This window comes from Peromyscus maniculatus, chromosome 19 (assembly GCF_049852395.1).
Source record: "Peromyscus maniculatus bairdii isolate BWxNUB_F1_BW_parent chromosome 19, HU_Pman_BW_mat_3.1, whole genome shotgun sequence".
Lineage (NCBI taxonomy): Eukaryota > Metazoa > Chordata > Mammalia > Rodentia > Cricetidae > Peromyscus > Peromyscus maniculatus.
This window is the reverse complement of record NC_134870.1, coordinates 37,429,282-37,455,708: the sequence shown is the minus strand read 5'-3', so window position 1 is coordinate 37,455,708 and position 26,427 is coordinate 37,429,282. Positions and strand designations below refer to the sequence as shown.

The 26,427-nt window shown below is 41.3% G+C and overlaps 1 protein-coding gene across 2 annotated transcripts in view; it reads left to right on the top strand.

Moving 5' to 3' along the window:
- The window catches only part of Trim36 (tripartite motif containing 36), a 43,476-nt gene extending 20,112 nt beyond the window's left edge, over positions 1 to 23,364 (top strand). For both annotated transcript variants that reach the window (XM_076555211.1, XM_006977665.4), the window contains exons 3-10: positions 2,176 to 2,501; positions 4,841 to 4,987; positions 12,102 to 12,197; positions 15,536 to 15,789; positions 15,968 to 16,092; positions 18,739 to 19,029; positions 21,734 to 22,031; positions 22,907 to 23,364. In XM_076555211.1, the coding sequence (XP_076411326.1) occupies positions 2,176 to 2,501; positions 4,841 to 4,987; positions 12,102 to 12,197; positions 15,536 to 15,789; positions 15,968 to 16,092; positions 18,739 to 19,029; positions 21,734 to 22,031; positions 22,907 to 23,261 (1,892 nt within the window). In that variant the 3' untranslated portion in view covers positions 23,262 to 23,364. The remainder of the gene's footprint in view (positions 1 to 2,175; positions 2,502 to 4,840; positions 4,988 to 12,101; positions 12,198 to 15,535; positions 15,790 to 15,967; positions 16,093 to 18,738; positions 19,030 to 21,733; positions 22,032 to 22,906) is intronic.
- Positions 23,365 to 26,427: the final 3,063 nt, after the last annotated feature.

Genomic DNA, 26,427 nt, shown 5'->3' with positions numbered 1-26,427 from the left:
GTTAGCATTCGAAAGATTTGAGAGCCTTATGGGATCCGTTTAGAAAAACAGCCACGATGCCGATTTGAATAAGTTCCCTAAAAATTACTCAGGTCTTAAATTCCACATTTGATCTCATTTAAGAGGTCTAGTGTGATGTTTCATAAAAACTTTTATTTTCACCATAAAATTAAGATAACAGAGGAATACAGAAAAGGAAAGGGAACTTTTTTTTTGGACATTTCTAAACATGAAAACAACCAAAATTTGAGTGTCACCAGCATACACGTTAAAGCATGATTTAGTTTTCATGATTAATTTTGTTTCAAATCACTATTTAATTGGCCACAACCTTCATAAAATCTATAATAGGTCATTGTTTTTCACATAGATGACTGAGATTGGTTATTCATTCATTTAAAGGTCCATCATCTAGGTAACTGTAGAAAGAGGTAATTACATGCAAATTTCCATTTGTTTAAACTTGACCACTGCATCATTTGACTTCCAGAATTGTTTGGCTTGTTTTTTTGACAAAAACATTTTCATTGGCATGTGTGTGTTTTGTTTTATTTTTTAATTAGCCTTGCGCTTATTTCATTACATGCCTGCTGTGGTGTGAAACATCTTGGACTGGATTGCATGTTTTTAAAATTACTACAGGAGTATATGGAGTAGGATTTTCAAGTTTGTGGGAAGTTTCCTTTTATATGATTCATATTTAAAAGTAGTAAGGCTAAAATGTCATTAAATGGAAACATTAAATATTAAAAATACTGTGCATGCTTGTTACATAAGATGCTTTTGAAGTTCAGTGACACTTTGCATGCTATAAAGTCATTATAATCCTTTGGGCTATCTGTTAAGTTTCACCTGTTGTGACATCATACCTGGCATCTTTCAAGATATATTTTTTTAGACAACAGTCATTTCAAGGGCAATCCTAAGGTAGTTACTTAAAGACCTTTGTATATTCAAATAGAATATACTGAATTTACCCATTAATTTTTGGTATTGGATATAATACTATGAAAGAAGGCTGGAGATTAAGAAGTTTCTTTGTGTGTTATGGAAGCTATTTTGTGGGCAACTGAGCTTTCATACTCTAAGAAAGGTTGAAGTAAGTATCCATCCACCTGTGTTGAACAGACAGACAGCTGTGCATTTGTCCGAACCAGCAGGTGAGTATGGCAGACTTTGGTTTCCTGACTTATGAAGATCAGAGAGACAACACTGAACAGAAAAATCTAATGTTTAAGGTCATTACTTGTATTTTGTATATTACACAAATCACATGGAATGCATCTTGGCACTGAAGTAAATAATCTTAATGAATTTGTTTCAGGTCCCATGGTTGGTCCTTTTAAAGTTACTAAGTTCCAGGTCTATGAATGAGTTCTTTGCTCTTCCTTAGCTTGCATTCAGTCACCTTCTGGTCTTTGCCATTGAACTTTCCCAGATAAACAGTGCTACAGTGGGGAACAGTGATGGATCTTAGAACTGTGAGCACCTGTTCCTCCGAGCATGTGATGAAAGCCCAGACTACCCAGAAGACACACGTGTGTGTATGTGGACAGCTTGCAGTTTCCAACAGTCGCTGGGGTTGCACTGAGCCTGCTGAGTCATGGGCCCCACCTCTGTTATGTACCCCGTTATTTCCCAGTCAGCTAAGATGGTCTTATTCACTTTATGACTTTGGGGATGATGTATAAAATTAACTAGAAGTTTAGTTATATAAAATACTGTATTATTTGGTTTGTCTTCCTGTCTGTGTTTAGCTTAATACAGGTTTATGTGTAATTTATTAAAGTTTATTTTTCTTTTCTCTATGATAACTTTTAATAATTTGAACTTGTCTTTTATATACCAAGTAAAAATACTTGCTTAGAAAAGCATTTTCAGAATGCAGATGGAGCCACTTGGAATATTTGTGATTGTAGAAACTTTCTAAAACATGACTCTTCTTTTTTATTATTGTTTCTTTTTTTTTTTTTTCAAGACAGAGTTTCTCTGTGTAGTTTTGGTGCCTGTCCTGTATCTCACTCTGTAGACCAGGCTGGCCTCGAACTCACAGAGATCTGCCTGGCTCTGCCTCCCCAGCGCTGGGATTAAAGGTGTGTGTCACCACCACCTGGCTATGACTCTTCATTTTAATCACTTACAACGTTACTAAATGAAGCCTTATTAACTACACAGGCTGGAAGCGTAATTCCCTGACCCCAAGGCCGACTATGTTTCCTTGTCCTGGCTGTGAGCATGATGTGGATCTTGGAGAGCGAGGAGTCAGCGGTCTGTTTCGAAATTTCACTTTGGAAACGATTGTCGAGAGATACCGGCAGGCCGCCAGGGCCGCCACAGCCATTATGTGTGACCTGTGTAAACCACCACCCCAGGAGTCTACGAAGAGCTGCATGGACTGTAGTGCAAGCTACTGCAACGAATGCTTCAAAATTTATCATCCTTGGGGGACTGTCAAAGCCCAGCATGAGTATGTGGGCCCCACCACTAATTTCAGACCCAAGGTAAGTTAGGGTACCAGACATCGTGGGAGAAATTGCCAGGAGTCTAGAGACGGGAAGGTTTGATTGGATAACACCATTGTGATATTTTTAGTTAGCTAAAACTTTACTGTATGTTAAGAATAACTTTAAAGTGAGACATGGTGCTTATATAATCTGTTAGGTGGACTTTACATTTCTCAAATATTATGGGTAGTTTGTTTAATAAGTCTCACAAGAACTTCATGTTCTATGGTCTATGATGAGTAAAAACATTTGTGTGTCACCACCACCCAGAATGGATACTTATAAAGTTGTATTTTTTTGTTTTTTGTTTTTTGGATTATTGAGACAGGGTTTCTGTGTAGGCTTGGCTGTTTTTGAAACTCTCTCTGTAGAATAGGTTGCCCTGGAACTCACAGAGATCCACCTGCCTCTGCCTCCCAAGTGCTGGGATTAAAGGTGTGCACCATCACCACCTAGCATAAAGCTGGCCTCGAACTCACAAAGATCCACCTGGCTCTGCCTCCCGAGTGCTGGGATTAAAGGCGTGCGCCACCACCGCCCGGCCCTTCTTTGTAAATTTAGTAACTGGTATGAATAGTGCCAGTTACTAAATATAACAGTATTCTTAATTATAAAGCCTTTAATTTGTAATAATTTCATATGTAAATCTTAAACACTATTTGGAACTGGAGAGATGGCTCAATTGTTAAGAATGCCTACTATTTTTCTTTAATTTAATTTTTTTACTTCTATATGGTATATTGGTGTTTGACCTGCATATCTTTGTGAGTGCAGAACTTGAGTTACAGACAACTGGGAGCTGTCATGTGGGTGCTGGGAATTGAACCCAGGTCCTCCAATAGAGCAGCCAGTGCTCTTACCCGCTGAGCCATCTCTCCAGCCCCTGGCCTGCTACTCTTAACGGAGGACCCAGGGTTGGTTCCCACCACCCACGTGGAGTTGCTCACAGCCAGCAGTAGTTGCAGCTCCAGGGGATCCAGTTCTCTCTTCTGTCCTCCTGATGTGAACACTAATGTTCACATACCCAACACAGACGCAGACATGCCCATAATTTAAAATAAAATCTAAAATCTTAGAGAAGTCATTACACAATATCACGGAACATTTCCTACATAACACGGGTCTGAAAGATGAAAACAAAGGTATTTCTTTGTCCCTACATTCTGAAAGACCCCTTTTCTCCAAACTGTTAGTCTCATGACATTTATCAACCTTTGAATTCCCTTTTATGATGTTTGTCTCATCGGAACTGCTCAAGGCCATTGATTTTTAAAAATGTGTGACTTTTTTAGTGTTTTGTCTACAAGGTTGCATCCATACTATTCTATCATGAAAGGACACATGATAATGAGCTATACCAGGGCTGGGGTCTTATAAGTGTTTCTTAGGATTTGGAATGCAAACCAGTCATAAAATACTGCTGAGGAAACCACAGAAGTAGGAAAAATGGTTCTCTTCAAGCATTTGTGTCAGCCAGTACAGTGTAGCGCCTCCAAGCTGTCCCTTTTGCTAGAGAATATTCACCCACAACTGAACTTGTTGTACCCCTTCCTATGGAAAGCTCAAGTTTTCCTACTTTAAAAAAGTACGCATTCTTTTGAGAATTAGGACATTCTGAAACATTTTAAGTTTTTTCCACTTTTGTCCCCCTGAAGATATAGTATAAACTTTGCATATTGGTCTTTTTCCCCCTAATATTTCAGACCAGTTAAAGTTGCCTATCATCCCGTCTCTTGAAACTATGAACAACTATTTGATTTCATCAGCATACTACCTAAATGTTTGTTTGTGAATGGAAACAGTGTTTTATGTACAATTTCAGATGCATCTATGATGCTAGTTCATAGAGTAAGTCCAAATGTGGTGTTTCCTTGGGAGATGCTGCTGGGCAGTGAGTGTGTGGCTTGTGGAGCTGGCCTGCTGGGCGCTTACATCACAAAGCCCTCCAGAGGTCTCTTGGCAACAGGCTTGTGTGGGGAGTCAGGCCAGAGATTCTCTGAAGGTTTTCTGATACCTTACAGAGATGTTCAGTAAGAAGTGCCGAATGTGTGTGGTGAGAGGACCTCTCTAGCCTGTTTAAGCATTCTCTCTACTCGAGTCCTGTTGGAATGAATGTTCTTCTCACCAAGTTTAGGGGAAATAACATCTATGTATTAACGGTTTGAACCCAACGATTTAAAAATGGTAATTCTAAAGTTTTCATGTGACATATTTTTATTTTTTATACTTTTATTCACCTATATGGCTCTTGATTTTATATAGCAAATAATTGTGCTGGGGGACTGAGGTTATGTGAAACCTAGATCTTTAACTGTCCGTATGCTTTTATTCAATAGATTTTAATGTGCCCTGAACACGAGACAGAGAGGATAAACATGTACTGTGAACTGTGCAGAAGGCCAGTTTGCCACCTCTGTAAGTTGGGTGGGAATCATTCCAACCACCGAGTGACCACCATGAGCAGTGCCTACAAAACCTTAAAGGTATGACTTAGGATATTAGAGTGGGTTCAGTTTGTCCATTCTATATAATGTTTATGGATGTTTTACCTGAAAGTATGTCTGTACCATGTGTGTGGAGTGCCTCAGAGGGCCAGAAGAGGGCATTGGATACCTGGGACTGGAGTTACAGAGGGTTGTCACCCTCACTGTGGGTGCTGGGAATCAAAACCAGGTCTTTTGGAAGAGCAGCCAGTGCTCTTAACTGCTGAACCACTCCTGGAAGTAGGTTTTAATACCTGGTGATTTCATGATTCTTAAGTTTTTATAATGTAGTCTGTTTTACTGAAAGGAGTTAATAGTATGAGGTAAACCTTAATGTGTAATTATTAAAAAGTATGTAATCATAGTATATAAGAATAAATATACATTTATAATATATAAAATTATTTAAATATATAAATATACTACATAAACTATATGATAACATATAACATATAATGTTATTATACATAATAAATTTATTACATATATAAAATATATAAATGTGTAAATATAAATAAATATATAATTATTACATAATTCTGTATAATAATTATAAAAAACTCCGCATATTTAAAATAATTACAAATTATTTTAAAAAAATCTCTAACTTAAGATTGTTAGTTTTTCTGAGTGTGTTAAAGCCGTGCACAGCTGGTTGGAAGTGTGCGGGAGAGAGGAATGCGGGCCACTGGTAGGACCCTCCAGAGAGCGCGGTGTGCGTTACTGCCCTGGGTGCAGAGGTCAAAGGGCTCAGAACATGCTCAGATCTGGTCCTCAGGGGCAGGGGAGGCAGCGCTGTGGCGCTCGCTTTATCCCGTTCCTTTTGCTGTAAGCGGTCGTCTTACAGGAATTCATTCACCCTCCAGCTTCCCTTTTATTTTATTGCTCCCTTTCTTTAACAGTGTATATGCAGAGTGTGTATGTAGCCGCCCGCATGCATAGTGTCGTATGCCTGTGATGATCATGGACGGTTTGGCCACTGTACCTTCTTCTGTTTCTCTGCTCCTTTGCTGGCCTGGTGTCTTAGTTAGGGTTTCTGTTGCTATGGTAAAACACCATGGTCAAAAGCAACTTGAGGAGGCAAGGGTTGTTTCACCTTAGACTTCCAGATCAACAGTCCATCACTGAAGGAGTCAGGAACTCAAGGAGAGGAAGCTGGAGGCAGGAGCTGGAACAGAAGCCATGGAGGAACCCTGCTTCCCGACTTGCTCAGCCTGTTTTCTTAGCCCCCAGGACCACCTGCCTGAGGATGGCACCACCCACAGTGTGCTGGGCCCTCCCACACCAATCGTTAATCAAGAAAACGCCCTCACAGGCTTCCCCACAGTCCAAGCTGGTGGGGGTATCTTCTTCACCGAGGTCCCCTCTTCCTAGATGACTCTAGCTTGTGCCAAGTTGACATGAAACTAGCCAGCTGGAAGTTTTTGATTGGCTATTAGGTATTAGTTATGCCCTGTTTTCAGCTTGGCCTGGCAGAGCAGGGAAGTATTTGGTTTTGGGTTAATCAGCCTGACTTTGGAGGTAAAAACCTTTGATGATTCTTCTCCTTCCCTGATGACTTAGAAGCTCTGTTTTTCAGGGTTGGAAGACGGGAGGGTGGGGAGCGTGTTACTCCCAGCTTGTGTGAACTTTAATCCTCTCTGGAACTTCCTTTGACCTCAGGCATGGTTGACTGGTGTTTAGTCTTGTATAGCTCTCCTCAGGTTTTTCACTTTCTGCTTGTCTCTGTGGTTTTAGGCTTTAGAAACCCCGACTTCCTTAACTCCCAGCTTCATCACTTAAGCTCACAAGAGATGCTGAGGTCCATTTGAGTTCTCTGCCTCCAGCCCTAGCAACTGCAGACAACAGGCTAGGCTAGTCAGGCATCTCTTGTTTCCCATCATCTAGGAAATGTCTCTTTAGGATCTGGCGCATAACAAGAGAGATTCCAGATGTTTCAAGTGGGAAGCCAAATCCGTTATTGTCACTTTATCATGCTTCTGTAGTCGGTCAGCTTCACATACATAGCACAATGTATAATTTATCACATGTGTAGAAGTTTTGATTTCTAATTGGTTTAATTTCGTGTCATCTGTTCCGGTTTTTGTTACTTGTACTGTCTTTGACGCTAGAGTAAAGCGTTGGAAAAACTACCCATGAATCCATGTTTCTTCTCTGCTCTCAGAACCCACAACAATAAATGCAGAAGACATTTTGTTTGTCTGTTTGTTTGTTTGAGACAGGGTCTAGCTGTGTAAACCAGGCTGGCCTCAAATTTGCCGTGATGCTCCTGCCTCCACTTCCCAAGTGGTCATTTACAGGCGTGTAGTACCGTGCCTAGGCAGAAGGCTTCGGTGACCTCACATGATGTCAGCAAGCAGGCGCTGGATTCTGTAGCAGCAGATGCGAGCTGGGGATGCTCTAACTTGGTTAGTTCTGCCACGGTTCCGAGTGTGCTCTCAGGCCCCCAGGTGAAGGGCCGGTCCCCAGGGCTGCCTGTGCCTCTCTCTGCCCCCCACTGTACATGCCAGATGCAAACTCCATGTGGGGTTTATTTATTTTTTTTATTTTTTGCCTTTGGTCACATGACTGTAAAAAAGAAGTTTAACTCACTCTTCTTGGGTCTAATTATTTTGTTTGCAAGGCTCACAGAACTCAGGAAAACACAAACAGCAATTTATCATACAGGATATTACAACAGGGGCTGATAAAGAGATGCACAGGATAAGGAATTTGGGAAGGGCACAAGCTGCTATGCCCTCTGGCACTCCATGAGAACCTCCAAGGGCTCTGCTGCATGGAAGTTCTGAACTCTTTCTGAGTTTTTATGGAAGCCTCATTGATAGACACAGTTGACAGTGTGTCATTGACAGTTACTGATCCTCCACTTTGGGCTTCTTGTCCCTGAAAGTAGTGAGGTAGGACTGAATCTTAGCCGTCTAATCATGCCACTGTGTTCTTGGTGACCAGTTCTTACCCTGAAGCCAGCTGCCTCTTGACTCATTAGCTTATATATTTAAAAAAAAAATCATTTTAGAAACCAAGGACTTTAGGAGAGGTATGTCAGGAAACTGGATGAAGAACATACACATAATAAAATAGCTATCTTTTACATTGTACGTTAATTTTCTTACATAGTTCAGAAAGATATTCCATAATACACTTTCCAATTTATTTACTTTTTAGTAAAAAACTAATTGTCTAGATTTGTCATTTGTTAAGAGTAACAAGTCTTCTTTACACCTGGTTTCAGATTTAAGCTGAAGGGGAATAGCAACATGATACAAAGACACACTATCATTTCTTATTTGGGACCAGCTGGGTGTTACAACTAGAGAAATGAACATCATAGAAGGGTAACCTTGCATTTGTCTTGTGTCTGCTGTTTGCTGAATCTGCTGACGTAAACACCAGCTTTCTTATCTGTGTTATAGTGTGTGTCAGGTTGTTTGTGTTCGAATTCTGGAAACAGCTTGTGCTTTTGGAGAAACTGGCTTAACCAGTTAATACCTGGATCTGAGAATGATCTACTCTTAGCAGTTTTGTTAGGTGAGGCTAGGATATTTTCCCTCCTGTGACTCGCTTGGCGTCTGTTAATATTGACACTGACATGTGCACGAGCTCAAAGTGGAGCCCCTCTTCCCCACAGCAGGCTGGGGCTGCCTGCTCTTAGCCTTCCAGAATGGGGACTCCAGAGAGTCCACAGGGATTCCCATTCGCTGTTTCCCATCACTGTTTTGGCCCACTAGGCTTTTTGATTTCTGGTGTGTCCTGAAAAGACACATGTTCACTGTCCGTCTCCTGGTCTGGCCATCCCTCAGTCACCAAGCCTCTCCATTGTTGGGAAGTCAAGACCTTTCTAGAGCTTTCTCAGCCTCTCGCCTCACTGTACAGTTTTCTTGTTAAGCTTTTTTGTTTGTTTTTGTTTTTGTTTTGTTAAGCTTTTGATGTGGCCTATTCCTACTTTAGCTTGATCACTCTACAGCCACAGCTACAGAAATCTGCGAGCATGTCACTGAAGGAGGTTTCCTGAGGAATTTTTGATAGTTTCCCATTTATTATTTCCATAGATTTCTAAGGACATCTTGTCAGACAGCCTGTTAACAGTGAGAACTTATAATGCAAACATCCCTGCAAGCAATCCCCACTGCATAGGGAAGTACTTGGGGATAGCATTTGTATTTTAGGGAGTGTGAGACACAGTTTATGCCTTTTGGGGGGGTAGTTTGTGGTGAACATTGTTGTCATAGTCTCTGAAGTAGATTAGTGCTCATCGTCATTGTAAGTGCTGGTAACGAAGGTCTTTCCAACATGGTAGTGCTTACGGCTTGCTTGTAAAATGCCCCTATAGGCTCATGTGTTTGAACATTCGTTCCCCGGTTTGGAAGGTTGTAGAACCTTTAGAAGATGAGGTTGAACTAGAAAAAGTGTGGGGCCTGACAATCATAGCCCTTGTGGGTTCCAGTAGAGCTCTTTACTCTGTGTCCTCATCAACACAGTGCCAGGCTCCTGCTGCCACAGCCCTGAATGCCCTGGCTGCCCTGGCTGCTGCGCCCTTACCTGCAGTGATGAACTTGTTCTATTCAGATTTTATTCTGAACATCTCTGGAGTTGATATCACCTTTAAACTTGGCATCACCTGAGCACGGGGCCATGCTAGTTATACATTATTCTCCTAGACTGCTTGCATGAAAGATACTTTGACACAGTTGTTGAATGACCTTTCCTTTGTTTTGTTTACTAGTGTTTCTTTGGTACCTTTTATTGGAGATGTGATGTATAGAGGGAAAAAATGGTTCTCAAACTTGGCTGGGGATTAGCCTCTCATTGGTACAGTTACAGAGGCCGGCCTTGTCCTACTTCAAGGGGTCTTAGCTTTGTTGCGCGCCTTTTCTTGGGGAGATGTGAACAAGCATCTTCCTACCCCAGACCCAGCGGAGTCCACCTGGGTGAATTAGTGAGTCTATTGTGGTTACAGGTGGCTCTCGGGCAGCTGTACCACTAAAAAGCCCACCCCAGCTGCCTCCCTGAGGCAACCCAAACTCTGTTTGGGTTGCAGGCAGCTTGGCCAGTGGGAGAGTTATGGCTTGTGTAACTTGGGAGTGTGGCCTCTGATGAGTTTCTAAAGCACTCAAGTCTAGATTTATTTAAACCTTCTTGCCCTGCTAGGTGAACTTCTTGCAGGCTGGAGCCTTGACTCTCACATTTTACCTGTTACTAATGCCTAGTGTCAATACCTAGTGCTTACAGTTTTTGGAAGCTTATGAACAGACATTCTGACTATTAAGACACCTCCAGTCCTTAAAAATAGATTGCCAGGGTCTGGCCAGGAGCCGGAGAAGACTGGTGCTACTTGGATAAAGGTTAGGACTTGGATAAAGGTTAGGTCTAGAGACTTTGAGTGTTAACAGTCCTGTGAGTGACTGATGATGCCTTGGTCCATATTTCTCAATTCCACCTTCTGTTCTTCTCTAGTGACCACTGGGTCACCCCGTTTATCTTAGGCTCTCTACGTTTAGTTCAAGCTGTTTTAGAATACCTACATCAGTTTCAGTGGCTGAATGCAGCTCTGTCACTGTAGTTAGGAAAAACAGTGGTGTCGCTGCTCATACTTGTGGTCCCAGCGTGGGCTCATAGGGACAGTGCTAGACTTGTCATTCGGCTTGCAGTGTGGTGTTAAACACCCCCTACCCTGGACAGTGGTTATGTTATTCAATTGTGACTAGGTCCCTGCTTCAGCCATTGACTGTGTAGTATTTGTACCTCATGAACTTTGGGTTCCTTAGATGGGTAAAGTGCTAAGTCAAAACAAAAGACTTTCTGTCTCCTTGTAGCAGTAATATCTTGTAAAGTCCTATTTTCTTTCTGTCCCTGTCTCTGTGTGTCTGTCTGTCTCTGTCTCTCTCAAGGATTTAATGGAGCCCAGGCCTTGCTCCTGACCCTGTCGCCTCTATCTCCCAAGTGCTAGGATTTCAGGATTGTACAACTCTGTCTGGCTCTTGTTTTTAATTGACTGACTGATTGGTTGATGCAGGTGATGGGGATTAAATCTAGGGCCTTGTACATACTTGTTGGGCAAGTGCTCTCCCCCTGAGCTAGATCCTCAACCTACTCTGTCTTTTTGTCCAGAAGTCTTGTTCCTTTCCAGCCAGCCGCTTCCTGTTTCTCCAGGGAGCCCTCCCAGGGGCTTTACTGTATCTGGTGGCTTCTGAGCCTGTATCTGCGCCCTGCCGAGCCAATCATGTCTATTTCTGCACACATCCTCTTTCCCTCTCATGTAGAGTAAGATGAATAAAGAGGAAGATGAGGAGATGGGAGACTTACTTCCTGACTCCTCAACACGGAGCCGCTGTCTCTCTTCCTGCCCACATTTGCTGTCTCTCTTCCTGCCCACATTTTGCATTTCAGGCGCTCAGCAGTCAGCAGGATCCTGGCATGTTCTCGTCCTGGGAGGGATTTCCTGGGTCGTCTCACTTTTCATTTGGACTCTAATACATTTTACCCACTGTGACTTGGTAGTCCATGGTGCTCTGAAGAGGCTTTAAAAATGTACTTCAGATTCATTTTAGACCAAGAGATTTTACCAAACCCTACAGTGTAATTTCTATGAGGAATTATAGTGTTCAGAATAGCTAATTTACAAACAAATTACTCAAAAATCTGTTTTCACTTATGTATAGTGAATCAATATTGAGGCTGGGATGAGCTGGGATTATTCTGGACTAGTCCTTGGTGTTTTTCCTGCCTTGTGTGTGTGTGTGTGTGTGTGTGTGTGTGTGTAAATTGTGAAATGTAATGGAAGGCTAGACTATTTGAGCTGCCAACTTCAATTTGCTTAGAAGCTTCAGAAGCAAGAATTCTGAGAGTGGTAATTAAACACAAATGTACTACTTGAGCATTTAGAGTTTTTGGCTGAGTAGCACGTTCTCTCTTTCTCCAGCCTTAAGTCAATCTTTCCTATGACCTTGGGCCTATACGCTTTAGGCCAGCAAATATTTACCTCAAGGTAATTACTATAGCCGATTTTGCTGTTCCTTCATCAGGAAGGATCAAGGGTGGATACTGTGTAATTTGCAAAATTGCATGAAGTCTTTGTTGATTTGTTTATGTACTTGTAATCTGTGTGTTTCCACAGGAGAAGCTTTCAAAGGACATTGATTTCCTTATTGGTAAGGAAGGCCAAGTGAAGAGTCAGATTTCTGAACTCAACTTGTTAATGAAAGAAACAGAGGTAAGTTACAAAGTGGTCAGCGTAGTTTTTCATTTACCTGTCCAGACGATAGCTTATTTGTTCATAATCCTGAATGTGTTCCCCGAGCTGGGGATTGTGTGACCTCACACCTCTGCTTTCCTAGAACTTGTGGAAACATATGCAGCATAGACTCCTGTGTGCTCAGTGCCCAGGTGTCATTGGGATGTGATAGGAACAAGGGCCCAGAAGTCGTAAGGATAGGGTAGCTTTCAACAGTGACCTGCGTGCGAACAAAGGACAGATAGCCTTTGGAAAGTTACTGTATGTGACAGGCCCAGGGTTACCTATAATTCCAGATACTGCTGAATACATGTTCTGCTTTGCTTGCTCACATGGAAATGAGTGGTAGCGCTTGCCTTGTTTGTAATAGCCACAAGGTCCATCAACAGAGGAGCACATCAGAGATCCAAATGTCCATCAACACAGGAGTGCATATAGCAATGAGACTTTTGGAGCTACAAGTACACATAGCTTAGGTACATCCTGCTGTAATGCTGTGATGCTGTAATGACATTTATAGAAAGTATCCAGACCAGGATGGGAGATGGTTTAGCAATGGTTGAGAGCACTGGCTGGTGACTGGCCTTCTGGAGAACTCAGGTTCAATTCCCAACTCCCCCATGGTGGTTCACAACCTCTGTAACTCCATTTCCAGGGGATCCAATGCCCTTTTTTTTTCTTTTTTTTTTCTTTTTTTTTCTGTTTTGTTTTTTTGAGACAGGGTTTCTTTGTGTAGCTTTGTGCCTTTCCTGGAACTTACTCTGTAGACCAGGCTGGCCTCGAACTCACAGAGATCCGCCTGCCTCTGTCTCCCAAGTGCTGGGATTAAAGGCATGTGCCAGCACTACCCGGCTCCAATGCCCTTTTCTAACCTCCATGTGCACCAGGCATCTACACAGTGCACAGACATATATGCAAGCAAAACACTCATGTACATTAAATAAATATTTTTTAAGTAGCTGAACAGTGAAACCAGATTATATCTTAAAATTACATGAAGCGATCCTTGAGGAGGGCGAATCAGTGCTGTAGAGCTTATGAGGGTGGCTTCTGGTGTACCAGTAATGTTCTTTTACCTGAATGTCCTGCTGGTTGGCTGTTTATTTAATGAGTCCTCACCTTTACACTTACGTGCATTATATTCTACTTCAATTAAAAAAAAAATAGGGGAAGTAAGCTAGCATTCTGGTACTTGGAAGATGGAAGCAGAGAGATCATGAGTTCAAGGCCAGCCTTGGTTACATAAAAATTATAAAAATTAAAGAACTGCATAAGAGTGTCTTCAAAAGGGGGCAGGCTAGATGGCCCATTGGGTAAAGGTACTTGCTGCCAAGCCTGATTTACCCAAGTGTAATTTCTGGTTAAGGGGGAGAATCAACTCCCTTGAGTTCTCCGACCTACACACACACAGACACAGACACAGACACACACACACACACACACACACACACACACACACACACACACACATACAGAGAGAGAGAGACAGAGAGAGGAGAGAGAGGAGAGAGAGGGAGAGGAGAGAGAGAGAGACAGGAGAGGAGAGGAGAGGGGAGAGAGGAGAGAGAGAGAGACAGGCCGAGAGGAGAGGAGAGACATGGTAAATACAATGTAAAAAATAAAAACAAAAAAATTTCATAATAAATAATAGCACTCTTGAAATACAGTAAATATGCAGGGTTAGGTTATTTGACAGTTCAAGTACCTTAAATAGGCTTTAATATGTGGAGTGGAGTTTCTTTTTCTTTTTTCTTTTCCTCTTGATCACTTTAAAATTTATAATTAAATATAGACGATCTAGGCTAGCACAAGACTGTTATTTCTTGAAATATTTTTTTCCCAGTCAGAAGCAAAATAGTTAAGAAACAACAGGGGCCAAGGATGTATCTTAGTGGTAGGGAATTTGCATCATGTGTACAAGACATGCAGGTCTGGATCCCGATCTTCATCGCCAACACTGCAGAAAAAAATAAGAAAAAAATTAATGCCAAACTTGTCTCCATCCTCAGCTTTTCCTCAGTGATGATGGGATGGATAGTTTTTGTGTCTGCAATTATAATTTTTAATCTATGCATAGTATTTCTGAGCTCAATCTGGAAACTATCATGAAATTCTAACTGAATTTTACTGTCCTCTGACTTTTTCTTTTAAAAATTGAACTGGAACAAAGTATTGTGGTAAATATGAAAATACCCCGATAAAACCTATTACTTTGTATGTTACTTAAAACCTTCGGAGACAAAAGTGGGACTTGGGGGTTAGTAATGGGGAAGGGATCTGAGCAGCATCCCTTTCTCCTGGGGATTCTGAAGCATCCCCTTTGCCGTGCCTGTTCCTGCAGACATGCTGTTGGGTCTGTTAGGATAAGCACACATCAGTGCTCACTGGACTCTTCTCTCCAAAATCATACCGAACTCTGGTTTATTAAAAATTCAAATCATTTGTGCCAGGCAGGGTGACATAGACTTGTAATCCCAGCACCAGGGAGGGTGAGGCAGGAGGGTTGCCCTTGGGGCCAGCGCAAGCTATATAAAGAGACTGCTTCAAACAACAAAAACCCAAATGAACATGTTTAATACACACTACAGACAGGACTGTTTTATAAAAAAAAGAAAAAAATTACGTAATAAGAATGTTTATGTGGCAATATGGTCCGATTTTTATGTAAATAACTCTTCTTAATCCTCATAAGAACTTGAATAATTTCTGTTATCCATGAGCTTTTTGTGGGAGACAGAGAGGGGTAGGCACTGAACCTGGAGCTTACGTTTAGCCTCAGTTTAGCCTATAGCACATGGCTGAGTAAGGATGAAAGCAAATGAATCTTAAATACCTTAGTACAGAATATTGAAAATGTTGTTTTTAAAAGTTCTATTAACTTTAGAATAGCTTCCTGTATTTCAAAAGACTTCCAAATTTGGGATGAGTTGCAACCTCTCTAGAATTGTGCTTTTGCTATTATTTATGGTTAAATCAGTTTAATTCTGCCGTCAATTTATTTTATCACTGAAATTCTCACTTAATTGAACAATGTGTCCGTTACCGGACATTGAAAATACAAAGTTCTGAAATTACAAAGCAAATCTAAATGGAAACTGACGGTTCTTTGTTTGATCCAAACTACGATTTTGAAGATTTTAGGATCAGACAGAACTTTCTGTTTGCACCGTCTAGCCTTGTTTTGTTGAGTTTGATAGCGCATAGGACATCATGGGAAGACCTTGGGGTTTATGGACGAGGTGATGCTTGCATTCTGTCCTCGTGCGATGGAGAGGTGGGGTTGGGACATGCGGTAACACTTGTGTGTTTCACACTAGTGCAATGGAGAGAGGGCCAAGGAAGAAGCGCTGGCCCATTTTGAAAAGCTCTTTGAGATCCTAGAGGACAGGAAGTCATCTGTTCTGAAAGCCATCGATGCCTCTAAGAAACTAAGGCTAGACAAATTTCACACGCAAGTGGAAGAGTACCAAGGCCTTCTGGAGAACAACGGGCTTGTTGGATACGCGCAGGAAGTGCTGAAGGAGACAGATCAGTCTTGCTTCGTGCAGACGGCAAAGCAGCTCCATCTCAGGTACTCGCTGGGCTCCCCGGCCTTTGAAAGCCCCGCCAGGTAGTTCCTGGTGTTCTGGGCCTGCTTCATCCTGGGTGCTGAAGGCCATGTCCATGGCTTTGGTATGCCACACTGCAGGTGTTTAGACTGACTTGTCCTTTTAAAGAATGGCTTTTATATGAAATGTGTCTGCCCACAGAATACAGAAAGCTACGGAGTCTCTGAAGAGCTTTAGACCCGCAGCCCAGGCTTCTTTCGAAGACTATGTGGTTAACACATCCAAACAGACAGAGGTGCTCGGAGAACTATCCTTTTTCTCTAGTGGTAAGTGAAGGCCGTGCCTCCTCCCTGACCTGCCTGCATGCCACAGAAACACACCCCTTCCCCTTTGACATAAGATGCTCATGATCATCTATCCTGGAACCTTAAGACTGGTTTTTATGCCTGTCTTTCTGGGCATTAAACTGTACCCCTGGCTTTTTAAACATTGTGTGTATGGCATCACATTTTTTTTTTTTAAATTATAAGCTTAATGCTATTTTTTAGTACATGAAATCTGGCTTAAGGTATATTTTATATTTCCAGCCAATTTGAACTAGGACTCGCTGTGAGGATCTCAGCTTAATTTGATAACCTTCTGAAGACCGAGTCTCTAAATACAGTCATCTTCTGAGGACTGACTGCTGTCATAATCAGGGTTATGACTTCAGCACATAAACTTTTAGGGAACACCCTCATGGGGGCTTCCCTCTGTTCTTGCATCTCACCATATTTGCCTTGCTGAAGTTTCTCTTCTCGTGAAGTTGAGGCAGCAGAGGCTTGGTCTGGAGAGATGCTCAGGAGTCAAGAGCAGGGCTGCTCTTGCTGTGGACCTGAGTTTGACTGCCCGAGCCTCTATCGGGTGACTTACATCTGCCGGTCAGTTGCACCAGCTCCAGGAGGTCTGACACCTCCTGGCCTCTGAGGGCACCTGCACACATACCTGGCCCCCAAACATATGACCTGTAAAACCTAAAAAAACAGATATTTTTTGAAAAAGGAAATCTGTCTTCTTAAAAGTTAAAAACTGGGTTTCTGTGGCATCTTTTCTTTTTAAATTTATATCCGAATCTGGTATGACTTATTACAACTTTAAATTTTCCAAGTAGGTGTTAGGTGTTATTTCAAATGCGGACTTTTCTTCCTAGACTGTTGATCTTGCATACATCAGTTGCTTTTTAAATATGTTAGCTTACTTTGGAGTCTTAAGCATGGATCCAAACATTGTCCTTGGAAGGGTAAGACTGACCATGGACAATCATGGGCTGTGCTCAGTACACAGCAAAGGACCAAGAAAATGAATGGTAGGTGGAGGAGAGAGGAAGCTCCCATTTCCTGCCTGTGGATGTATTTCACTTTTCCTCCATGCTCACTCTTAGAACATGCGACTGACATATCTGTGACTGGTCCTGTTGTACGTTGTAACTTTAAAGTAAACTTTGGATGTGTTTTCAGATCATATCGTGGCTGCCTAATCTCCAGGGGTGTTAATGCACTGTCAGACTTCCTTCTGTGCCGATGACAGGCTGTGGGATAAGTGAAAAGAAGCAGGCCCCTCCCTTAGTTCATTTCCTCCTCTGTGGTTTGATGTCAGTGGGGTGTGTGTGGGAGTGTATGTTTGTGGATATGTAATTTATACAAGCTGAACAGAAAGTTAGTATGTAGTGGAAGATGACCTTGAATTTACTCTCCTGGGATTATAGGCATGTGCTGTCATGCCCAGCATACATGTGACTTTGAGACCTTACTGCATGCGAGGTTTACAAGTTTAGTGTAGAGGAAAGGATACGTGTGTGCACATGGACTTAGTTGCGACATTGGCCTGCTTTTTGTGTTTTTGAGAAGCTATAGCCTGCAACTCATTATGTAGCCCAGGCTGGCCTTGTATTTACAGTCATCCTCCTGCTTACAACTGTGAGCTACCATGGCTGGCTTTAAACATTGTACTTTTAGCAAAATATTAGAAACCTATTTCTCCCAAATACATAAATCTTGATTGATCCATACAGTGAAATATTACAGAAAAATATTGATGGAATCTAAATGAAATCAGTGCAGTGGTTACCTTGAAATTGTCTAAATATTTTTGTGGGTTTTCCCTACTTCAGTTTCTGGTTTTCTTATTGTTTTGGTGTGTGTGTTGTACATGTGTATATGTGCGTGTGTGCATGTGCGCGTGCGTGCGTGCGTGCGTGCGTGCGTGCGTGTGTGTGTGTGTGTGTGTGTGTGTGTGTGTGTGTGTGTGTGTAGACCAGAGGCCAGAGGTTAGTACCATGTGCCTTCCTCGGTTATCTGTCTTATTCTTTTGAGGCAGGGTCCCTCACTTGACCTGGAGCTCACTGACATGGCTAGACTGGCTGGCCAGTGAGCTTGAGAGATCTGTGTCTGCCTCCCTGGGGCCTGTGTTAGGGGCCACTGCAGCCAGCCTTTCCATGGGTGCTGGAGACACGAACTCGGGGACTCGGGCTTGGGTAGCAAGCACGTCGTCAGCTGAGCTACCCTGCCAGCTGATTTATACTTCACACCTGTACTAAGTTTTGGTGCCTGTCCTGGATCTCGCTCTGTAGACCAGGCTGGCCTCAAACTCACAGAGATCCACCTGGCTCTGCCTCCCGAGTACTGGGATTAAAGGCATGTGCCACCACTGCTCAGCGAAAGTCTATGTTTTTAAAAATAGAATTTCCAGTGTTTTAGAATTAATAATGATACCACTTAATGCTGTAATGATGGCTTAATTTTTGTGTTATTTTTCACTTACTTTTCCCACTTCAATTATAATTACAAATTTACCTTATATTAAATTTACTATCTTTCTTATGCATAGTATTATAAATTTAGGAATTTCTTGGATACCACAGAAACTGTCAGTACTTCATTTTTGCTGAGGGAAATTCTATCTTAACGTCGTGTTCTGTGTCTTAATTCTGTCAGGCATAGACATTCCTGAGATCAACGAGGAACAGAGTAAAGTGTATAATAACGCCCTGATAAACTGGCACCAGCCAGAAAAGGACAAGGCCGACAGCTATGTTCTTGAATACCGGAAGATGAATAGAGATGAAGAAATGATGCCGTGGAATGAGATAGAGGTGCACGGCACAAGTAAAGTTGTCTCCAACCTGGAAAGCAACAGTCATTACGCTTTCCGAGTGAGAGCTTACCGAGGCTCCATCTGCAGCCCCTGCAGCAGAGAGCTGGTCCTGCACACGCCTCCAGCTCCAGGTACGGGGAACAGTGCGGTCGGTCGGAGAGGCAGAGTGGGAGAGGTCTGGAATGTGAACGGGCAGTGTCTTCATGCAGTCAGACTGACATTGGAACCAGCTTTGTGCTTTTAAAAGACTCTGGACAAGTAGATTTCATACTTGGCTGAGATTTAGAAGTGACCCGAACCCCCTGTATTAGATTTTGACTGATATCAGACAAAAAAAAAAAAAAAAAAAAAGAAAGAAAAAAAGAAAAAAAAAGGCTTTTTAATGCTTGGGGCTAACTTAGTATAAAAATGACATGAATGCTACATTAAACAATTAAAATTGCATAACTGCATGTGCTTAGTGGACCATGCCTTTAATTTCAGCACTTAGGAGTCAGGGGCAGGCAGATCTCTGAATCTGAGGCCAGCCTGGTCTGCATAGTGAGTACTTGGCCAGCCAAGGGCAAAATCATAAGCTCCTGTCTCAAAGCAAAAAAAACTCCAAACGTAAAACAATAGCATGGTTCTGGGACTTTTTAAAAGGTCAATTGATGACAATGTCCAAAATTCAGGTTATTGATAGTTATTTTTAAAATTCAGTGGTGTGATTTAATCTAGGTCTCACTTGCCCTCAGTTTTCTGTCCCTGTGTGATTCTCTGCACTCGGGGGTGGGAGGCATATATTGGGACCACGCAGCAAGCTTTCCCTCCACACAGAGAGCTTCCCAGTCCCTGCTACTCTGCCTCTGAAGAGCTTTACTGGATAGGAAGGACATGCAGAGTAGTTGGTGTCTACTACAGTGTCTTCATAGATGAGGGACACTTAGAACTCCAGTTGTTCTCTGTCATCGTAGTGGGAAAGCATTTTGCCCTGCCCACCACTGCCTTGGACGTACTTAGTAGTTTTTTAGACCACAGACTCTACCCCTGTTTAGTGTCTTATGTATCCATATTTTCTGAATTCTGTTTTTCCTCTCCTATCTTGTCCAGTGTAAAGAAGCTGTGTGTGTGTGTGTGTGTGTGTGTGTGCGCGCGCGCGCGCGCGCGCGCACGCGCTTTCCAGGTATATTTAAAAAAATATTAGAATATAAAAATATATAGGGTTGGCTGAAATGATTTTTCTTGAGTTTTGCTGAAGCCAATAGATAAGTTGAACATGCAAGTATTCCGTAGACATTTAACACTGAATGCTGTCTTTAACTTCTGGCCTCTGAAAGTAGAAGGATGAATCTGGACATGGCTGCTGTTTTTAATAGCAGCTGTGTAGGAGTGGGAGAGGGCTTGCTAAGACTTTATCTTCCTCTCCAAGAGAGACCATATAAATACTGGGGCTGTTGAGATGACTGTACAAAGTAGGAGATACTGGAGATGGAAAAGAATCTCGAACAACTATGCTACGATATTACCCACCACCAAACAGAAAGATCTGCCTCCATATGGGGTCTGGGGTTAGCTTGCTGGTAGCACCCCCTTTTTTTAATGTCATAGAATACAGATAAGATTTACCATTTTAAGCACACAGTTTAGTGATAGAAAGTACATTCATAGTATTATGCATCTATCATCATTCATATCTCCAGAAAAATAATTTAAACCTCACCTGAAAATCTGTACCCATTAAACACCTCTTCCCCCCATCCCCATAGACACTGGAAGCCTCTATTCTTTCTTTTTTTTCTGAGGGGTTGACTATCTGGGTACCGCAGAAGAGCAGAACTGGGCAGTATTTGTCTTTTTGCATCTGGTTTATTTTTTATTTTATTTTTTTTTTGGTTTTTCAAGACAGGGTTTCTCTGTGTAGCTTTGCGCCTTTCCTGGGACTCACTTGGTAGCCCAGGCTGGCCTCGAACTCACAGAGATCCACCTGGCTCTGCCTCCCGAGTGCTGGGATTAAAGGCGTGCGCCACCACCGCCCGGCCCGCATCTGGTTTATTTTGTGTTGTTCACATTGTAGTGTGTTTCAGGATTTCCCTTTTCAGGGCTTGCTAACACTCCACTGTACATCTTCCACATTTTCTTTACCCATTATTTTGTTGATTAAATTTTTGTTGTGTCAGCATTGGCTACCAATAAATGTTATGCATACAATAGTTGAGTTAGCTCTATTCTGTAAATGAGGAAGTTTAGAGTTTAGATCAGTCTTTTGTTAAATGTTTGAGCTGAATGCAAACCTCTCTGAACTGAAAGCCCATGATTCTCTTCTTAGATAGTAGCACCTTTCTCATATTTGCTATGTTGATTGATAAGGGAAAGATCTCAAATTCTCAAATTTATAAAATTTGGAATATGTATAAACATATACCACCTCTTAGATTAAGCTCCTAGGGAGCTCAAATTGACTTCCATGGGCACCTGCACTCATGTGCACATAACCCCCCCAATAATTAAAAATAATAAAATGAATATTTTTAAAGATGACTGATTAAGTATGTTCTATGTATAGTAATTAACATGGCTGATTCCAAGATATGCACTCAGAAGTGTTTGCAAATATCTAGAACATTTGCTTCTGCTTTGGATGTTTGTGAAGCTCTTCACGTACAGGGAATATACTGGAACTTTTCCGCTGCATTGGAATCTGGATTGATGCAGCTATCTGGCAGAGATTGGCATCATCTTTGCATATCTTCAGTAATTAATTTCTATTTGAAAGCCATCAGATTCAGCCTTAAGGATTATAGAAATGCTTGTAGATGTTGCTCAGATTACTTAAGAATAATTTTAACCTCCATTCAGTTTTCAGTTTCCTGTTTGATGAAAAGTGTGGCTATAATAACGAGCACCTGTTGCTAAACCTGAAGCGAGACCGGGTGGAGAGTAGGGCTGGATTTAATGTCCTTCTGGCTGCGGAACGCATCCAAGTGGGCTATTACACAAGCCTCGACTACATCATCGGAGATGTTGGAATAACCAAAGGGAAACACTTCTGGGCCTGCCGTGTGGAACCATATTCATACCTGGTCAAAGTGGGCGTTGCCTCCAGCGACAAACTGCAGGAGTGGCTGCGGTCTCCCCGGGATGCGGCTAGTCCAAGGTAGGTTCTTTCCTTGATGGAGAACTTGATAACGGCTTGAAAAGTAAATATCAGTGCTGCACAAGATCACCCTGAACCGTCTGGGACTCTTTCATTATGTTTGGAACATACATTTCTTAGATTCGGGTGATTGGCTCTGTCATGTGGCTGCTTTAGAAAAGGAGTCAGGGTGTCTTGTATTCATTCACAGAATAACATTTAATTTTTGCTGCTATGAGGGAATTAGTCTGTTTTGAATTCCTTTTGATTATGATTCAGCTTCAGAACTTAAAGTTTCAAAGTTTCCCGTAGTTCCTAAAGGGTATGTTAAATCTACCCATACAGTGAAATGCCTTTAACTGCCTCTTTCACAGCATTAGAATTTTCTATAACTTTTCATGTTTCACAGGGAAAAACAATTTCATTACTCTTTCTTGATGTGGGAACACAGTCAGGAAATAGGGTTGTATGGAGGAGAATGACCATACTCTTATCTCGTGTTCTTTTGACAGTTATTACTTTAGTCTATTAATTCCATGAACGAGGGCATAGGTCTTTGTATTTTATGACATAGCATTGTGTACCATAAATATTTAATCTTAAATTAAGCTCTTCACCCTCCTGATTTTTTTCAGTAGAAATGCATTTTAAGATTTCCAGTTGTGTATACATCTAGGTAAAAATGGATGGCACTATAGGGAATTTGGTACTGAGTAAATAGTACAGCTCTAAATGGCAATTTGCAGTGCATGCTTTATGTGTGTTAATAGAACACTTTTGTGTAGGTTAACTTTAGAACAGGATGTGTTATTTTTGGAGAGTGTGTTGGAGATACTGGGAGACTGCGGCTAGAGCTAAGTAGGATTGTTTTGTTCATGGTGTTCTTTATGTTGTAGATATGAACAAGACAGCGGGCATGACAGTGGCAGTGAAGAGGCCTGTTTCGATTCTTCACAACCTTTTACATTAGTTACTGTAGGCATGAAGAAATTTTTTATACCCAAGTCACCTACTTCTTCTAACGAACCCGAAAATAGAGTTCTTCCCATGCCAACAAGTATAGGGATTTTCCTTGACTGTGATAAAGGCAAAGTCAGCTTCTATGATATGGATCACATGAAATGCCTGTACGAGCGCCAGGTGGACTGTTCACATACAATGTATCCAGCATTTGCCTTAATGGGCAGTGGAGGAATTCAGCTTGAAGAACCCATCACAGCCAAGTATCTGGAATATGAAGAGGACGTGTAGCTCGGACACCCCATGTGGCGAGAATGAAAACTGTGAACAAAGCCATGCCTTGGTGTTAGTCTTCGTAACTAATTACATATCGTTTACGTCTTCTGTCACCACACCTGTTTGTAGTGTGCGGTTGTTTTGTTTTATCTTGTTCTGTTTTGACACACAGGGTCTTGCTATGTAGCCCAGGCTGGCCTCAAACTTTGTCCTCCCGTGATAGGCTCCAGAGGGCTGAGAGTATATGTGGGCACCACCAGACCCAGCTAATGTTTGATTCTGAAAACTCAGAAGGCCTGCACAACCTTGTCTTGTCCATGTCATTATTATGCCTTTTACAAATGGTGGGAGTGAAAACATTTTGTCACAACTAGTCCCAGATAGCTAACTTTACAGCTTGTCCTTCTCTTTGGGCACAGGGACTCTAATTTATTTTAAGTCAGCTGGTGTTACTGTGTACATTCCTTTTATTTTGGGGTTGGGGTGGGATACAAAGTATTTATTGTGGTTTTTATGCTTGTTTTTTTCTTTCCTTTCCATTTTTATATCATGTTCATGTCCAAAGAGAAGATATTTTTAAATGCCTGTTGATATAAATTAGCCCTAAGTCATGTGTCTTGAATTTATTGTCAATAGGAAAATGATGTTATAGACAGGTAAAAACGACAAAGGCCATAAAATGGTAGTATATTTAAGTAGAAAATTATGTATTTTAAAGTGTGTAACTACTGAGTGTATATTGCCTGGCAAATCAATACTGCTCTTTCTTCTTGTAGACCACAGACTGTATTTATTGATAAGGATATCTCTAAGAGTGGCCTGGGCTGTAATGCTCCTTCTTTGCATATGTAGCAAGCATGGTCTCTTATAAGAAACCCAAGGTTCTTGAACCCATGCAACTTTTCACCGCAATATACTTTTTTTTCCAGAAAATTTTATCTTCAAATTTTCTTACTTCAGAAAATACTTGTATTTATAGCAAAGACTTATTTTTCAGAACTACTAGTGAGAATAGACTGATAGTGACCGCCTGTCTTGTGAGGTTTGTGTTTTTGGCACAGATGTTACACATCAGGTCTCTCTGGCTTGTGTTTACAAATTTGAGAAGTTCACTGTCCGTCTTAACAGCATTTAAATACCAGACGTATTACATGTTACTACTGTCTGGTTGGGTGGCATCGTCCGTAGCTCACTGCATGGTCATAAACAATTGTAGTGTGAATCAGTAAAATATAAAATTATTTAGAAATAGTGACTAAAAGGAAAAGGATTGTGTATACTCGGTTTGAAGAATGACACCTTTTCTAAACTGGATGTTGGTTTCTGCAAGATTGTCTTCTAGGTACCAAAATCATCTCTTAAGCAGATGATTTTTATTTGAACTGCCTTTTTAAAAAGTTAAAATGTCTTTCTTGACACTAAGACTTACACTGATCACTTAGGGAATGTTAACATTTTAGTGGAGCAAACAAAATTTTTGGAAGCTGTTTATCTTATTTTTTAAAGATTACTTTTAATTGAAGTCTTGTAGGCCAGTCACACTGCGTCAGACCCACCACTGACACACACTCCCCACTCATGTAGGTAGATCTAGAGAGCCTGTGTTTAGTGGCTGTCTTTCCTCCCCCATGTATCTAGCACTTTATAACATAGGAAACAAAGAGAATGGGCAGTGTTACCTGGATCATTGTGCAATAAAGCTGCTAGAGTCACGTGCGTGTGGCTTGGTGTGATACTCAGTACTCATGTAAGCACATGTCCTGTAGACATTTGAAAATGTAAAGCTTTAACAGGAATCAGAAAAGGAAGCTGTTTCAAACACTGTATCACTGTACAGAAATTGCTCGGTGGAATTTCATTTTTAATAAAAATAAATAAAAGGAAAGTCAAGTGTAGTTATTCAAATCTGCACTCCAGGAATTTTTACTGTGCTTTGTGGAAAACTGAAACAAACACTTATTGAAAGATGCTTTGTGGCACATGTTAGTTTTTTTTTAATTTAAAAAAAGATTTATTTTTAATTACATGTATGTGACTGTGCATGTACGCATGAATATGAGCACCCATGGAGTCCAGAAATATCTGATGCCCTGGAGCTAGAGTTCTGGGTGGTTTGAGCCATCCAGCTTGAGTCTGGGAATCTGACTTAGGTCCCTTGGAAGAGCAGTCAGTGCTTACTCTTAACCACTGAGCTATGCCTCCAGCCCTCACATATTAGTTTTATACAGAATTGTTTTGAACATTTATTGAATTCTTGTGGATGTTATCAGTAGAAAAGATTAATATGATGAAGTTAATTTATTTCAATTGTCTGCTTATATTGTCTTAACATTTCTTTTCTCATCTGCAGCCTGCAGTAGCTTTCATTTGACCAGGTGAGTGGTCCTTTAATTCATGTGCATCATTTTGGGTTATGATGCTGTTAGTTGTTGTTGTCAGTAGTGGGTCATAGAGTTTTTGCTAATGGGACTCTTTTTTTTTTAAATTAGCAACAGAATCAGTGGGTGGATCCTCATACATTTGTATAATTAACAAGAGTTTCATTGGGACTGGTAGTACAGACCTGTAGTCTTACGCAGCTGCTCTGGTGGGTAAGGTAAGGAAATCTCAAGTTCAAGGCTTGTCTGAGCTTACACAGACTGAGTTCCAGCCTGGGGAACTTAATAAGACCCTGTTCCAAATTTTAAGGTAAAATATAATGCCTGGGGTGGCCCCAGGTTTGAGCCATAGAACCACAGCAAAAAACAAGAAAAAGATATAAGACCCTTCTTATAGAGCTAAACAATAATTCACATTCACAGTTGCTTTCTGAAAATAGGAGTTAGAGCTATCTCCTGTGGAATAAAGCATTTTTTGTCAGGCCAATAATCTGGTTATACCCTGTGAGCATGTCTTATGTGAGAATATATTGTTTTACTGATGCAGAAAACGATTGAGACCGAGTGTCACAGCAGCAATACTTTAAGACATTACATTTGTATCTGGTTGATCTGCATTCATTTAAAAAGAAATTTTACCTGCTTATTTATGAAAATAGCTTGACAATGGGATTCTTTCACCTAATAAAAGAAACTTCAAGGAATTTAGTTAGGTTTGGTTTACAATTACTTATTTCACAGAAAGTTGCCAACTCCTGTTATATTTGAGACATTGTATGTACTAGATCTAAAGAGAACAAGAC